The 16,291-nt window shown below is 41.7% G+C and overlaps 2 protein-coding genes across 4 annotated transcripts in view; both read right to left on the bottom strand.

Annotated features, from left to right (window-relative positions):
• The window catches only part of tmem145 (transmembrane protein 145), a 41,798-nt gene extending 34,155 nt beyond the window's left edge, over positions 1 to 7,643 (bottom strand). The window contains exon 1 of the mRNA XM_084943572.1: positions 7,347 to 7,643. Coding sequence (XP_084799698.1) covers positions 7,347 to 7,457 — 111 coding nt within the window. The 5' untranslated portion in view covers positions 7,458 to 7,643. The remainder of the gene's footprint in view (positions 1 to 7,346) is intronic.
• A 935-nt stretch (positions 7,644 to 8,578) lies between these two features.
• The window catches only part of lipeb (lipase, hormone-sensitive b), a 34,361-nt gene continuing 26,648 nt past the window's right edge, over positions 8,579 to 16,291 (bottom strand). For all 3 annotated transcript variants that reach the window (XM_084943568.1, XM_084943569.1, XM_084943570.1), the window contains 4 exons: positions 15,870 to 16,055; positions 14,746 to 14,927; positions 13,524 to 13,790; positions 8,579 to 12,756 (listed from right to left, as the gene is read on the bottom strand). In XM_084943568.1, the coding sequence (XP_084799694.1) occupies positions 12,355 to 12,756; positions 13,524 to 13,790; positions 14,746 to 14,927; positions 15,870 to 16,055 (1,037 nt within the window). In that variant the 3' untranslated portion in view covers positions 8,579 to 12,354. The remainder of the gene's footprint in view (positions 12,757 to 13,523; positions 13,791 to 14,745; positions 14,928 to 15,869; positions 16,056 to 16,291) is intronic.

Genomic DNA, 16,291 nt, shown 5'->3' with positions numbered 1-16,291 from the left:
CTGTGAAAGACCCTTTTGTTACACGAACACACACAGAATTGCTCGAATGCATCCGTCACACACTTTACAGCATGCCATGGCCAGCGTGACACATGCCTACCCTTCGATAAAGATCACTTAATGCACACACAAACCTCTCTCCTCCCCCATTAGTGCCATAGCAACCACAGCATACCTTCATTTGCAGCTGCCATAGAAACATCAAGCAACACACAATCCTTGTTTTGTTTTTTTGCTGTGTACTTGTCCTTCAATTTCCTGCACAGGTACCCGGGAGTAGAATACAAGTCCAAACAATGAGGTTCGATGCGGATTTAAGTTCAACTTACTTGCCAACTCTATAAGCTTCTCGCACCGAAGAGGGCAGTCAGGAATTTCACACACTAATTTCTGGATCAAGCTCAAATAAGTGAATTACTGATTAATGAAGTGACAACAAAATCGATCTAAAAGACTCGAGAATAAAACAGAGTTGATGAATTTCCAGTTATCAAGATCCTACTGAAAATTTCTCATCTCAAATTTAAGCATTGCATCAACTAAACCATCAATGAGTGACCCAGTATCTACTGGTCATGCATACTGCCATTAAATGCTTAATAGACTTAAAAGACTTCAGTGTTTGCCACATAATTAGACTGGAGTGGGTGCACACTAATGTCCAAGCCCCCTGAACAGACTCAAATTCCACCGTCTTGAACCCCAGGTACTGATGGCAGTCCTTGTTCTGCTCTGCAGCTTCGTTGAGCCTCAGCTCTCCACCTGCTACACGTTCTGGTGAGAGTCACCCTTCAGCTTACAGCAAATCTCCAGTGCGAAACGGGACCACAGTTACCAGCTGCATTCCAAGAAGGTAAAGTTGGAGTAGGAGTGTATGATCGAGAGACAAGCAAGCTGAGCGACTTGAAGGACTGCCGTAACAGCAACCTGAAACAGGAGACAGGACTAGCTGATTACCTGCAACTGAACTTTCACAATAAGAGCAAATGGGCTTGATTATGTTATTATTTTGGATAGATTAAAAAAGACGCTAATTTACCTTTATTGGGCAACTGTTAATAGACCTGGATGGTTCCCCCAAGTCTATGTGTGGGAAACAACAAAGTAGTGGAGCCAAACACAAAATAAAACACAGTACATAGTCAAAATTATGTGAACTGCTGAACAAAGCCCGTTGACATCCAGTCATCACATCTATATGTGTTTGAGAACAAATATTCCTAAGCCATAGACATAAGAATATCACTATAAAAGTCAATATTATTGTAGAAAGTCTTTACTCAAGTTTTCTGAACCTGGCTGCAGGGATTTGGTTCTTTTCTGCCGCAGTAGCATTACTGAGGTCAGACACTGATGTCAGCGATAAGGCCCGGCTTGCAATTGGCAATCCACTTCATCCCGAAAGGTGTTTGATGGGTCTGAGCATTCTGTGCACACCAGTCAAGTATTTCCTCAACACACTCAGAGAGCCCTTTCTATGGACCTGCCTTTGTGTATATGATATTATCACGCTGAAGCAGAAAACGTGGCTCCAGCGTTGAACACAAAAGAATAAATATTATTGGTATAGCAGGTAATTATTCTAATTACTGGAGTAGCTTTGGTCACTTTTCAGGCTAAAACACCAAACAGTGATTTCAGACTGGTGACTGTATATAATTACAACCTTCAACCTTATTGATCAAGTGATCAGTCAATGATTTGATGAGCAGGATTAATAAATGAAGAAAAATATATTTTGCTGCTGCTACAGAGTTAAACAGCATGTGATACAATGAATGCAGTTAAACCAGTTTAACTACATTTTTCAGTAGCTTGCTAGCAGATCAACTACCCATGTGTGCTTTTAGATTTCAGTAGTTAAGTTACATGCAAATTGTCATTTCTGTGTTGTTTATTAATAAAACTATAAATCTGGGGGATTATTACTATACATTACTGAACCCCTGCTGACCACCCATATTTAACACAAACCAGATGTGCTACCGACAAAAATATTACATTGCTTGTAATTTGTTCTTATGAAAAGCCCACAAGTGCAGAGGTGATGTGTTTTAGGGACAGATTTAGGTCTCAGGATGATTCTGGGAAGTTGGACAGTAAGCTCACCTGTAACTAGCACATATTAGGTTCCAGTTATACTCATTATTAGTACTGATTCATTACATCTATTAAAACATAACCAGTGAAGTTGCCTGACTTATTAATCATGTTATGTCCAATACCCCCAAGTTTCTAGAAGGCAGGGGTCTGACTGACATGCACTGTATGCAGAGTCAAGGATAATATTTTTCTGTGAATAGTGCAGTATTCATTTATTTACTTAGCAATTTATTTATAATTTTTTAAATGCAGCTATGTTTCCTACTTAACTTTCCCAGCACTGCAATTCCACAGTGGATGCTTTAAATCAAGCAGCTAACAGAGTCTAACTGAGCCATGACAACATCAGCAAGCTTGTATATTGTTAGATGTATGCAAAGACAATTCAACACAGGTGTTGAGCAATTCCACAAACGTTAACAACTACGTTCCCACTAGTTATTCCATCAGTGTGTGTGTGTGTGTGAGTGAAGTCCAGAAAAGACAATGAGCCTGGGAGAACAGCAACAGTGGATGAGGTGTCTACCTTAATCCCCTTTTAGTCTTCCTATTTCCCCAAGGCCACTGCATTGTGATGCAGAGTCACTCAACCACCTTCCAGAGTGTGTGTGCATTGTTGCACTTGTACATGTGTGTATGTACGCCCATTAATCAAGTGCGATGCCTTGATGCAGTATCTGGTCAATTCAGCCTCTCGCAGTCTTATTCTTTCCTCCTTTCTTTCTCCCTCCCTCACACTTTGTCCTTTCATCTCAGTAGCTTTCTATCTTTTTTCTCTTTCTCACCAAAAACCCTGTTTGCTTGCTAAGCCTCATTAACAATTAATTACCAATCAGCTAGTCAAGTCACCCCTGGCCTGCTGGGCTTCTCAATGATTCATTAGTCAGGGTTACACAATGCTGCAATGCATTAAACACACTCACGCACAGGCACACATGCAAACACACTCAGCTCTCTTTTTTTGTCTTTTGGGGGGGGGGGGGGGGGGGGGGGGGGGGTTCAGTGAGCACACGCGGGGTTTGCAGACATAAAAATACACATACACGTCAAACCCAGCTTATGAGCACATGAAACGCCCACTCGCCACACCTACTTACACACATACGGCACCTGTATCTGATCACAATGTCCTCATTAAAAAGAGATAAAGGAAAACTGATTGAGTTGTGGACTAGATAATACTATCCACACAGGGTTCCCAAAACTTACTTCAAAGTCAAGCTAAAGGACTTTTAAGTGACTCTTAAAAGTCTTGCTGGGTGAATTTCAAGAGTTCAAAACTGGCACTTTTTAAGATAAGACACGGCATTAATTAAAGTAAGACATCACATATGAGGCTTTTTACTTCATGATCCTATTAAACCAAAAAATCCTGGCAAAATCCCTCATTTCAGATCTGCTGCTTTTATCAACTCAGACATATGTCAGTGTTATGTGATGTGAGGTGCTGATTTTTAGGACGGGGAAAGGCCCTGTGGGCAGCAGTATGCTGGTGAACATGGTGTTAGATTTTTCATTTAGAAACAGAAGTTTCAAGGCCATTTGTTGATTTTCAAAAGGCAACCGTTTGAAGACCTTTCTTTATAAAACCACAAATTTTAATTAACTGAAGAACACAAACATTTAAACCTGCTCATGGCATTTTTATTTAATAATCTGTATTCAGCACTGAATCCTCAAGCCCACCCCCCCTTTTAATGCCCAATAGTTGGCAGAAAACTAGGACTAAATGATTAATTTACTGATTTATCAATATCAAAACTGTAATTTGAAAGAGTCCACTGCTTTTAAATTGCAGTTAAATACTCAAAAAGTTTCAAATCAAGCAAGTTTGACCCAGAAACCGCTCCATTTCTTTTCCTTCAATAACAACACTTCTCTACAAATCAATTTACAATGTTTTTTAGCTACTTAACAACTGCTGTAGACAAATTTACTTTGATTAACTGCAATTAAATGACCCTTAAAAAACTGAAATCTATAATTTTCTGTTCTGTCTGTAAGTCAAACAATGAAAAGAAAAGTTCCAGCTGTTTTAAAAGTCTGCATAATGGTGCAAAACAATTGGAAACATTAGCAACGATATTTATCAGCACACCTCTGCCCAATGGGCTTTTCCCCCCCATTCTAAAATCAACACCCAGCATCCTGGGGAAAAATACAAAGAAGTCATTTTTACAGCTCACTAACCAAGTTTATTCACTTTTTCTAACTGGATTGATATATTTGCTTGGATGGTGTCAGTAACAGACGTTTCATTCATGGCAGGACAAAATACAAGATTTCTGAGCGTTTAACGTTTCTCAGCTTTAGTACATAAAACACCAAAGCTAAAGGCGGGCACTCAAACTTTCACGGTTCAACGGCAGGTGTGTGCCACTAAAATGTAACTGAGAAACAGCTCCGCTGTATATAGTCTGGTTGAATAAAGTCTTTGCTTCAGCTGATTTTTAATATCAGTATGCTGCAAACTCATACGCTTCTATGGACATTAACACAAGAGACCCAGACTGAAGCATAGGGTGGATTTACTGCCTTACTCAGAGGTCCTGTGCCATTGTGTGCTAAAGAAGGGCAAACTTTTTCTCCCTCTCAAAATTTCCCAACTGGTTTTAAAAATGGTGTCCTTCTCCTGTCCTTTAATCTAACAGCACCACCACCCCTCAGTAGGGACATTTTATCAGTGCGTCCACACACTATGAGCCACTTAGACTAATTGTACACATCGACCAGCCCCAAGAAAGCTGTTGACATGTCCGCACCACTGCCTTTGGACAACTAGGCGTGTGCCTCTCCATATATTTCTCCAGCTGCCCAGCACTTTTCAACAGCTCATCCCTCTCCCAGTGAGGTAAATTTCATTTATCAATTTGCAGCTCTGCACAAACTCAGCCTTCACCTCTGCAGGCATTGACACAGCTACCGCATCAAGGGACCGAAGCAGAGTTTATTCAATGAGTGAGCATGTGAGCGCGACAGACTGATAGGAGTGTGAAGTCAACATGATTGTGAGCATGGGAGTGTGTGTGCGTACGTCTGTATCTAAGAGAGGCAGGATGTTGAGTAAAGTTAGTGGATGACCTTGGGGCAGGAATGCACAAGCAAGACTGATGAGGAGTGAACCACACAGACACACACACACACACACACACACACACACACACACACGCAATATCAATATGTCAAGCCCAGTGTTGCAGGATGTCATTCAAAGTGCTCTGTTTTCTTTAGGCACTCAACTAATATCTGACCAGCTACAGAACGAAACCAAAAAAAAGTGCACCACAACTTTTTAGGAGACACCAAGCGTTCGTTTTTTCCTTTTATTCATTTATTTATTCTCATAATATTTCTTCTTCTTTTTTCTTCTGCAATAAAACCAAAAAGGGTACATGCTGATAAATTAACAAGAAACCCAAAAGCAACAACTTCAGCAATTATTTTAATAATTTTTAAGCAAGAAAAAGAAAAGAAATTCACTGGCATCGCCCTTTTTGGTGAAATTTTGTCCACTTCTGATTGATGAAATAATTAACTGTGAGAACAAAAAAATCAGACTACAGTGGATCCTGAAATTATGAGATTTACTTTTCATGAATAATATTTTATTACCAGCCTGCCACAACAAGGCCAGCAATAAAGAAAAACTAAATCTTTTTTCACTGTGGTTTTCCAGAAGAGTAGATGGCTGTCCTTCTTCTCAGCAGCTGGACAGTCACACACATGCACACAAACAGTTGGAAGTTGCCCAGTGCAGCCTATATTGCTGGCCACTGTGCAGCTCCACTGGAGCAGGTGCACATTCAGCCTGTGTTCAAGGGCATCTCTCCAGCCGTGATGGATGGATGAGTGCCTCCTGTTCAATTTATCTATTCTGATCTCCATCGTCATCCTGCAGATTTAAAAATGGTGACTTCAATGTCACCGTTTGGCTCAACTCCTCTTAAACTGCAGTCAAGAGCACACAAGCCAGCAGTGCATGTCAGCAGGTAAGAGGAATCATTAAAGCTTATTAATGCAAATTGTCTGGTGTTTCTGTTTAAATCTTCTTTTTAGGAGGAGTGAGGTAAAACTGTACAATGGCGTGAGCAAAATATCTGACCAAACACCACCACCCCCTTTTTCAAAGAGATATCTGAGCCACATAGTGGAACAATGGACCCTACCTCCCTGCTTCTGGTCACTGAGTGACTCCACTGTGGCAACAGGAGGCTTTAAGAGCTGAGAGCGCTCCTGTTGAGCTGAAACAATTATTTTATCAAGTAAAAACAAACCCGCGGTGAAAAAGAAACTACTTCGGCAGCATATGCATTTTGACTTCATAATCTCGATGATGTGTGTTTGTTACACACTAACAGCTGTCTCCTTCGCTTTTTGCTAGATATTCTAAGTATCCCGATCACGTTCAAAACAGCCATTAATAACTTTGTCGGAGGTGGTTGCTTCTTTCTTCTGATTGGGCTATTGATTCACTCACAACAAAATGGTAGACGACCCAACTCTACTGCTCATTTATGTAAAAGTTGATCCCAACAAACTCGCGTGGATGCCAGCAGAGATGTGACACAGGAGGTGGTAAATTCCAAGCAGCGCAGAGATACCTGCTCCAGCTGCAGAGTCAACATTTGAACTCGCAGATCTCGTCAGGACAACAGTGATCCCGATGCTGATCTGTGTGACAGCTTCCCCCCCAAACCCTTAACAGGCGGTACTAAGCCCAGGTTCAACAAACAGCAAACCGCCGCCGCGTGCCACGGGCCATATGACTCACACCTGTGACAGGTCCTCCGATCATAAACAGAAAAGCCGCTGCTAATTTACATCCAAGCATGGCAACAAAACCCCGGACACACGGATGGGACTTAAAGAAGAGTAACCACTTCCTAGGATTTATTTCCAGCTCTGAACTGGCGTGATGCCGCTTTAGAGGCAGCAATAATGCAGAAGACTATCGTGATGAGGGTAAAACATACGCCACGCATGATACGCACGTAGATGGCGCGGGATTTTAGGGCAGAATAGAGGTAAGTGTGTTTCACACGCTGACACTAGAGCCGTGCACATATGCGAGGCAACTTGATCCGTGAATCGGCTGTTGGCCCCTCGTCTAACGGAACAGCCCACCAAAGAGACACCTGCGAGCGGATTCGCAGTCAAGTCGGTTTCGCTTCTGTCAGCGTGCGGTGGGGTCATTGTCGCAAGGCAACAAATTAAAGATAGAGGGGGGGGAAACAAACGCTCACCTCTTTTGTGTTGACGACGCCTCTCACGTATTTCCCGAGGACTGAATCCATGCAGAGGACGCTGGACAGCACGGCCAGGCACAGGAGTCTCTCCCCGACCCTCACCTCCATCTTTCTCTCTCCTCAGCTGCCGCTCGTCTGCTCTCCGAGCTCCCAGAAGCCCGTCTCCGCGCGAGAGCGCGCGTTGACGGAGAGAGAGGAATCAGGCGCGCTCGCGCCGGCTGCCTCAATGCATGTGCCCCCCCTCCGGCAGGTGAAGCTGGATGGCGGATGATGGTGGTTGTTTTAGGAGGGAGTGAGGGAGGGGGGTGGCGGCTGCCGAGCGCGCGCACGGTTCCGCTCGTGCTTCGTCAATGCGACATGTCCACACGCTCAAAATGCCATGGCTGATTACAATCATGTTTCCATTAGAGGTCACGCACTTCTAATGAAGTTGCGCTGAGACAGATGCTGGTTGGTCTCCTGGCCCCAAATATGATATTACTAACCAGAAAAATCAGCGGCAACGTGACTCAATGGGCCGAGTTACTTGGAAAATTACCCATGAGAAAAATATGGGGGGGGGGGGGGGGGGGTTCCATCATTTAGGTATAGGGCATTTTTAGGATGTAAAATGCTGTTCAATAAAATTACTATATGCAAACTTAAGTATTATTTTGTTACAGTTACAATTGAAGCGGATGAAATAGAGCCAATTTACGTATTTACTTGCGGTTGTGTTGTTCGAGTCACACAATCACCTTTATGACCACGTTGTTCTGTAAAATAATTATAGCAATCAGAAAAGTTCAGCAGTTTGAGAGCTTGCAGGTCTTTGCATCTGCAATGTGGAGAGAAGTGGCATCACATGAAAACACTCATGCAAATGGCAAGCGCCTCAAAACTACTTAAGAGTACTTTTTCATTTCGCACCTCTCCGCAGAGGATACCAGAGAGCCGTCTGTGCTGTATACTTTTGGTTTTAGATGACACTTTTTAGCTAAAGGTCACACTTCTTATTGACCTTTTCCAAAGTCTAAGCTGAATCAAAATGTTAGAAAAGTTAATTTAAGCAATTTCATTGTCCAAAAATGTAATCCCGAATCCTAATTCAATTTGTATAAAAAGTCATCATATCTGATTGAATTATAACCAGTATGTCATAGTCTGTGACTTTTAGTTAACCTTTTGTGAGATCAATGATAAACAAAGGTTAATTCAAAAAATTTAAATACAAAAACAGCAGGGTTCATTGTCAGAATTTTATTTGGATAAAAATCAACAAAGGAAGTAACTAGCCTGGCGCAGCAGACACATCACCCTAACATGGAACCTGCAAAGAAATGCAGTCAAAAATCAATCTACAACCAATCTGATTAACAAATTTAAGTAAAAATATCTACATAAATCATAATATTTAATATACATTCTTTTTATTCATGGGTTTGCACTTACGGTGTTTTTAAAGAACAGCAACAAAACAAACTTAAAAACATCTCACTTTTATAGTCTATGGCTTGTCATGTATACAAGCTTTTTTTTTTAAAGGCTAATCATATTCTACATCAGAACTGATGCAGTGCAATTTGCATATGGAGTGCAGGCAGACTATGACACTGACTAGCACCTGCATTTTCAATGAGAACAGTGAACATTAAGCAGTAATGTCAGCACATCTCTGTTACAAGACTCTGGCTTCAGTCTTTGGTTCAACTTGAAACTTTATCCACAAATGAATGACATGTAACATTTCTGCAAAGTGCTTAAAGTCAGTTTAACACAGAGGTGTTTGTAAAGGAAGCAAGCTTCAAGGAACCTACATATGAGCTGTGAAGTGTAAGCTTGAAGTGAGTCAAACATATTGCATCAAAAAAAAAAAAAAAAAAAAAAAAAAAAAAAAAAAAATGTGATGGAGGAAGCAGGGAATGAAAAGAAAAAATATTGTGCTGGTGTGTAACTACACAGGTTTGCTGCAAATGTTGCTCCAATGGCTCATGTTGTAGCAGTATTGCACTTAGCATTGCATTTCACTGGAAACAGCCTGAGGCAAAGAAACTCTCTAGTGAATAGAGTCAAACTGTAGAGGTATACTGCACGACTTGAGACTGAACTAATAATAATAATAATAATAATAATAATAATAATAATAATAATAATAATAATAATAATAATAACAACAACAACACAGCTATATTAAACAACTACCACAGCAGCTGCTCATTAAACAAAATAATCAACACACGAGACAACATCAACCGAGCTTTAAATGAATCAATACTGAACAAAATATTTCAGCTAATAGTTGTAGGCAGCATTAAAGCACCAAACGGTTCAACAAAAGAAGCAAAAATGAGAATCAGCAAGCCTATGTCTGACAGAACACCACAAGGACTCCCTGGTCCACCGCCTGCACTCAGGTTAGCCTGATGCTCGAGGGTCATCAAGGATATGAGGCATAGGAAGGCCTATAAGAATTTGACACAATTTAAACAGAATCAAAATAAAGCAAGTTAACTCAAATTCCTTATACAAGAAACTGCTAATGGCCCGTCACCTTTGTTGTTCGTCCTGTGCGGTGTTGACTTCAGTATGGATGAGGTTGTGTACATTATATCAGATAAAAACTGTTGTCTCACAGAGGCTTGACTACATTAGCGACACATCTCTCAACAACAGCTAATTAATACTATGAATAGTTTAGAGTGTGAAGTGCCATTCCTGTCTGATATGAACACAACACAAAGAGGTCGTGTTTCTCAACACGTAGCAGACAACTGTGATTATGTGTGCAGCCATTCTCCATTTCAGCCACAGACAGAGGCACAAAGCGGGGGAGAGGGGAGGAAGGTGACATGTTCAAGCTTTGCTTAAATTAAACTTGTACTGAGTGACAGTGCAACTACTGCAAAAGTGCACAGTGAGCATAAACAGCGGCTAGTAAAGCAAACACTTGCTTCAGCCCAGCATCTCGGAAAGAGTGACTGTATAACTTTCTTCCTCTCCTCGGTCCTTGTTCTCTCCATCAATCTGACTAAAAATACTGCAGTAAGTACTTGAAGCTGACAACTGAGTATGGTATAATCCTGTAGCATGACTTTCCAACTGAAAATCCTGCTCTTCAACAGGGGGAGGATTTTGCTCTCTGAGCATCAGCTAAATCCAATTCATCACACAGCATCCCTCTCTACAGACCTGGCAACCCAAGCCCTCTTACCAGGCAAGGGCAGGACAGTGCCAGCATTGTTGGCATCTATATTTACTTGGACGTGATAGAGGGACTGACCCTACAAAGGACATTTTTGCATACTTAAAAGTGCTTTGATAGCAACATGCAAAAGGGAGTGTCCTCAGGTTATCGTAAACAAAGAAACGCCCAAATCTGACAGTGGGGAGCTAAAAAATATATGATGGACCAGACACATTTAGTTGGTCAAAAACGTCTTACAAAAGTCTTAATGGCTTTTACAGCGCACCTCTGCAATCCCTTTCCTTTGCTTAAGTTTTTCCTAAAAGCCTCCGATTTGTAATTTAAAAAAAAAAAGAAAGAAAGAAAGAAAGAAAGAAAGAAAGAAAGAAAGAAAGAAAGAAAGAAAGAAAAAGAGTTGTCAGGCAGGAAATCCCACAGCTACAGAGAAGTGGCACTTTGACACAGTCCCTACTGTGCAGAGAAGTAGTGAACAGTAGCACACAGTCAGTGACCAGGGCAACTTGAGAGGAAATCACTGTAGTGAAATTTTAAATGTGTATTGATAGCTGAGAACTGGACTTTCTGCTGCAGTAACAAAAAAAAAAAAAAAAAAAAAAAAAAAAAAAAAAGGAAAAACAAAAAAAAAAAATGTTTTTTAAATATCAAAGCAATGATTGTCACTGAAAGACCTACAAGATGTATCCTAAGTGTACTTGTCTACAAACTAATGCTGTCCAGTCTTTGTACTAGCATTATTATATCACTACAAAAATGCACAAGGCAGGGCACTCTGTGCCTGTGTAATGTTCTACATTTACTCTGATCATTGTATATTGCTGAGGGTAGAACAGAAGCTTAATTGGAAAGGCCAGCAATGTCAGAACAGCTGCTGCTACACACACACAAAAGCAGAGGTAAATATTCAGCACACTGAAAAACATGGGGGGAAAGAAATAAAAAGAGTTCATTATATAATATAGAACAGAAAAGAACAATTAAGCCTGGCATAACTGCAATAAAAACTGATATAAATAACAAAACTAATACTACTGCATAGAATTCATAAAATGATTTAAAACTGCAACAAATATGAGAAAAGAAGTGAATCAATTATCCAGTTTCAAGTGCTTCACGCTGTTGTTCTAGCTTTGTAATTCTATTTTGGAGAGAGTCTACACAGTTACCATCCACAAAGTGAGCTGTATTGACTGCTAAACTGGCGTAATTGAGAACACAATGTGGAGCTATTAAGTGTTATTTAGAGTCGCTCCCTAACGGACAAATGGCCATTCTGATAGAGGTGACTCCACACTGAAGCATATAGTGTCCCTACTACTATCTGATTAGGGCCTCGAATCACTGCCTCGGCCTATATGAATCACCCATTCAGGCATCGTCTCGAGAATAGTCTGTGCCTCTTTATGTCCGAGCCTTTGCTACCTCACAGCAACTCTGTTAAGTACGACTGCTGTTGTGTGGGTGAGTGCTGGTCTTTGATCTAAGTAGCTGCTAAATAATTTTATTCTAAAACATGACTGTCTCTTGTGGGTGTGTTCACTTTGTCTGCCAGATTTGCGTTGGTGTATAATGGTGCACAGACAAGTGGCAGGAATTGTAAAGCAGAGGAAGTTATATTTCAGTGCTCCTCCTCTGCTGTTTTTTTTGTCTCTCAAACACTGGGCGATATGCTAGACTGCATTTCCCACCCCCTGTCTGTTTTTCAGGATGCTTTGCTTTGCATATAGGCACTGCGCTGCCTAAATTTGTCCGACTTTCATTTACTCCTTCTTTCTTCGCTCCTCGAGTGAAATGCAGTCCCCCTTTTTTATTATATAGCCTTATTTAAGCCCCAATGCCACCAGCATCAGTGTTATTCTGGGCTGCCACAGCAACTGCGCCCTCCCCATCAGCAATTTTAGCCCCTCTCCCGACAGCTAGCTCTCCTCCCTCAATGGGGCCAACAAAGAGAGAACTGGTTTCCCCTGAAGATGCTGACACCCCCCCGTCGGTCCGTTCCAACTTGCGGTGCTTCCGTGGCTCTGGGGGTGTGTCCTGTGTGAAGACGGCGCGAATTCGCTCCACGCAGACATTGGCAGCCTCCCTCGTCTCCCTTGAGAGTTGAGATAGGCTGAGAAAGCCATGGGGTAAGTCGTCCACCACACACAGAGTGACGGGCTGGTTTATGTTCCTCAAACGCTTGGCAAACATTACAGAGTCGTCCAGCATGGGGTCTAGTGCACAAGCCTGAGGGTGGGGAGAGAGAGGAAAAGAAGGGTTAGAAATGGTGAGAAGCAAATCTGGATTCCCTTCAGACATGTCATGAATCTTAATTAGTGGATGAAGAAAACGAAGCCAAGCATCCTCAGTCTCTTTTGTCCCTGATTTCTTTACATTCTCGCTGACTCACTCCAGCGAATTTAAAAAACAAAACAAAAACCCAACAACAACACAAATAAGAAAAAAGAAAAGGAAAAACATAACTTTAACCTACCCTCTTCTCCCATCACACTGTTTCACTTCAATATCTGTAAACCACGTACATCTTTTGGTATGCTGTCAGTTAACATTTTAATGCCTCTGCAGCACCATGTATAGTATATAATGCATTGAAAGGGATTGTGTAATATAATCAAAAGCTCCAATTCCAGCCAGCGATGACACCATTGCCCCCCAAGTCTCAACTTTTAAGTGAACAATAAGTCTTCAGAAAGTGCTCAGAAAACTAGACAGTAAATATGTACAGTTATGTGACACACAGTTAAACTCCATCTACTGAGGGAGGCTGCGTTTCCACAGAAAACTCCATAGCCGCTACCATGGGAGCATGTGCTTTTGCCAGTCTACCTTTATAATGCTCAACTTATACTTGAAGTTGAATCTCACACACCTTCTCACAGAAAACACTTTGCTATAAAATATAGACTACTGTTAGCACACAATGAGTAACACAAACAATAGATTTGTACAAGTAACCTGCGAACCAGTGTAATTAACCGTTTATGTCCTCTTACCACTATGTGTACAGGTGGCAGCCCTTTCAGCATGCTGTCAGGGGCCAGCAGAGGTGAGCAGAAAGGATCCTTGACCACTGGTGAGCTCTCCACCTTCATCTCTGCTAATTGCTCTGAGCGCAGTGGCTCAAACCCAAGAGGAAATTCCCTGGGGTGCTCCTGCTGTGAGCCCTCCTCTCCAGCAGGGGGTGGTATGGCCACTGAAGACAGGTCAGTGATCACTGAGGGATCTTCATCTTTGGCAAAGAAGAAACTGACATCTTCTGGCTACATAAAGGATGAGAAAATATTAGGTTAGTTCAAAGGATATCTTTATATCAATAAAAAAGAAGAAAGGCTAAAACAATTTTACAAGAAAAGTTGGTTTTGTAAGTCCTATAAAGTTGATTCTATCCATCTGGATTCAGTTTTCAATGGGAGAACTGCTTCATCACTCGTCCAAATGACTTCTTCAATCTCAGCTGACTGCAGGTTTCCTCAAACTTACTAAACATTACAGTTGCATAATGACTGAAACTTGCACCACTGCCTAGCGATGAGCCATGAGCCACAGTTATGTAAACACACACGCCACTTTGTCCTTGGAAAAATCTTGGCTCAGTGCCTGACTCTTGGCTGAGCGATTCCCATTTAAGAAGGAAAAGCATATTTAATATCTTACGTCACCTCTGCTTGCTAATTTTGCTTGCGCCAGCCACTAATCCAGTGTGCCTGCGAGAAAATACGAGGATAATCTGCAACACCTTGCCAGTACTCGCACAACCAAAACCTTTTGATATCCTGTCAGCATTTCAAAGCCAAATCTGTTTGTGAGGGATGGGTGACACAATCTCGGATGAGTTCATCAAAGTGACACATGCACATCACTACAGGGTAGACAGCATTGGTTGATCAACGGCCAAAATATTTCAATGCCCCAAAAATGTTCGACCTCTTAAAAACGCTACAACTGGGTGCCAAATCCTTTTAACGCAAGCTGAAAGCAGAGATATCCTGATCAAAGACAAGAGGCTAGTGGGATTTCGCTTCACTAAAGTGGTGCTACAATCATCATTAAATTACCCATCGTCAAATAACGACAGGTTTAATTCTCACAATGATTCCCACTAACAGCCAGGTGTTATTAAAGAAACAGATCTTGGCCATTTAATACTGTTAGGTTCTTCTGCATAAGAGCATCAGCTGAAAGCAAGCTGTTCAAGCATGTTCAAGCATGACCTACAGCACGCTCAGAGAGCAGCGGTGCACTGCTGGGAATGGAATTGCTGTGGGATCCCAAGTTCTGGCACGTCTGGCTCTTCACTGATAATTTCCTGTTGGGGAACTCCGAGAGATCCGTGGGGACAGGTGGGTCTGTATGAGGAGAAGAGATGTTCGCCTCTGAAATGCTCTTCCTCACTGCATCTAGGAAGCAAGGACAGAAGGAACCATATTGATGAATGCACAACTGAAATTAAGAATGCCAATGAGAAACAAACATATAGTACAATTAAGTTTCAGAAACGACACAGGATTGACAGATCATCAGAGCATATTAAGAATGAAGAGGGCATTTAGTTAATTTGGACTAACCGCAGTTGAAGGACACATGAAAAATAACACTGGTGACACACAATCACTTTCACTTCATCTACTGTTTCCACTTATCATATGTCCTCTGGTTGACAGCCAATAGTTAAAAGCCTAGAATGCAAATTGAGCTATATCTGGAAGAGATGAGAAGTAGGTGGAGGAAATTCAAAAAGTGCTGTCACACGATGATAGCATCTGCCCGCCCTGAACTGTCAAAACACAGCTGTTAGTAGCTGGTCTCACAAAGCTCTACCGATCTCCTATCTCTTTAATAATGAACCATCTCAGCACCATGATGGCCTTTTAATAATGTACACCCACCAATGATACTCTCATTAGACTGGGCTTGCAGCTGTGGGGGTGTCACCAAGGTAAGGGGCACACCATGAAAATTACAATTCGCCACCAGATTTACGGTGGCTACAATTAACAATTACTGTCAATGCTCTGCTACCCCAAAGATGAGAACTGATATGAATATGGATACAGGAGTACTACACAAATGGTTTGGCTAAAGCAATAATTAGTTAGATGCTGCATAACAAGTTCTCATGTCACTGACCTCTTTCATGAGAGGTGTAAATGAACTTGGGGAACACTTATATTAATTGGCTCAATGAAAACACTGAGAATGTGGGAGATATACACCCACACACATCTGAGCAGGGGCGTATGACCAAGACATGGGCAGACTGCAACTGCCTATCAAATACATTCAAGCCACCCCTAATGTTCCAACCTGACAACTAACAACTATAACAGTTACTTATATACCTGTGGCTTCTGTTGGTGCCTCTGGTGCTGTGCTGGTGGAGGCTGGAGCTCTGCTAGAATCGAGCAGAGAGTGGATCCAGTTGGAGGCTCCCTGTCGGAAATCTCGCAGCAGAAGTGCAGTGTCTCTCCTCACCAGGCTCAGCGTGCTCACCTTCTCCACCTGCTTCTCGGTCTGTGGCCCACTGCCTGGAGAAGAAGACATAAAAGAAGGAAGTAAATGTACAAAATGGATAAAAGTATTTGTTATTCTTCAGTAAGCACAAATGAGTAACAACAGAAGACAGGAAAGCAATAATAAGAGAGGTATAATAGTCCAGTAAACGCTGACAGAGTGCGTTCAATACTGCCATGCAATTATTTGCAAAGCCAACAATACACAATGAGGACAGCAGGAAGGAACAGAAAAATGATGAGTGTTTTAG

This window comes from Perissodus microlepis, chromosome 11, assembly GCF_051167445.1.
Source record: "Perissodus microlepis isolate ML-2025 ecotype Zambia chromosome 11, ASM5116744v1, whole genome shotgun sequence".
Lineage (NCBI taxonomy): Eukaryota > Metazoa > Chordata > Actinopteri > Cichliformes > Cichlidae > Perissodus > Perissodus microlepis.
Note: the sequence above shows the minus strand (reverse complement) of the source record. Positions and strands in the feature narration are given on the sequence as shown.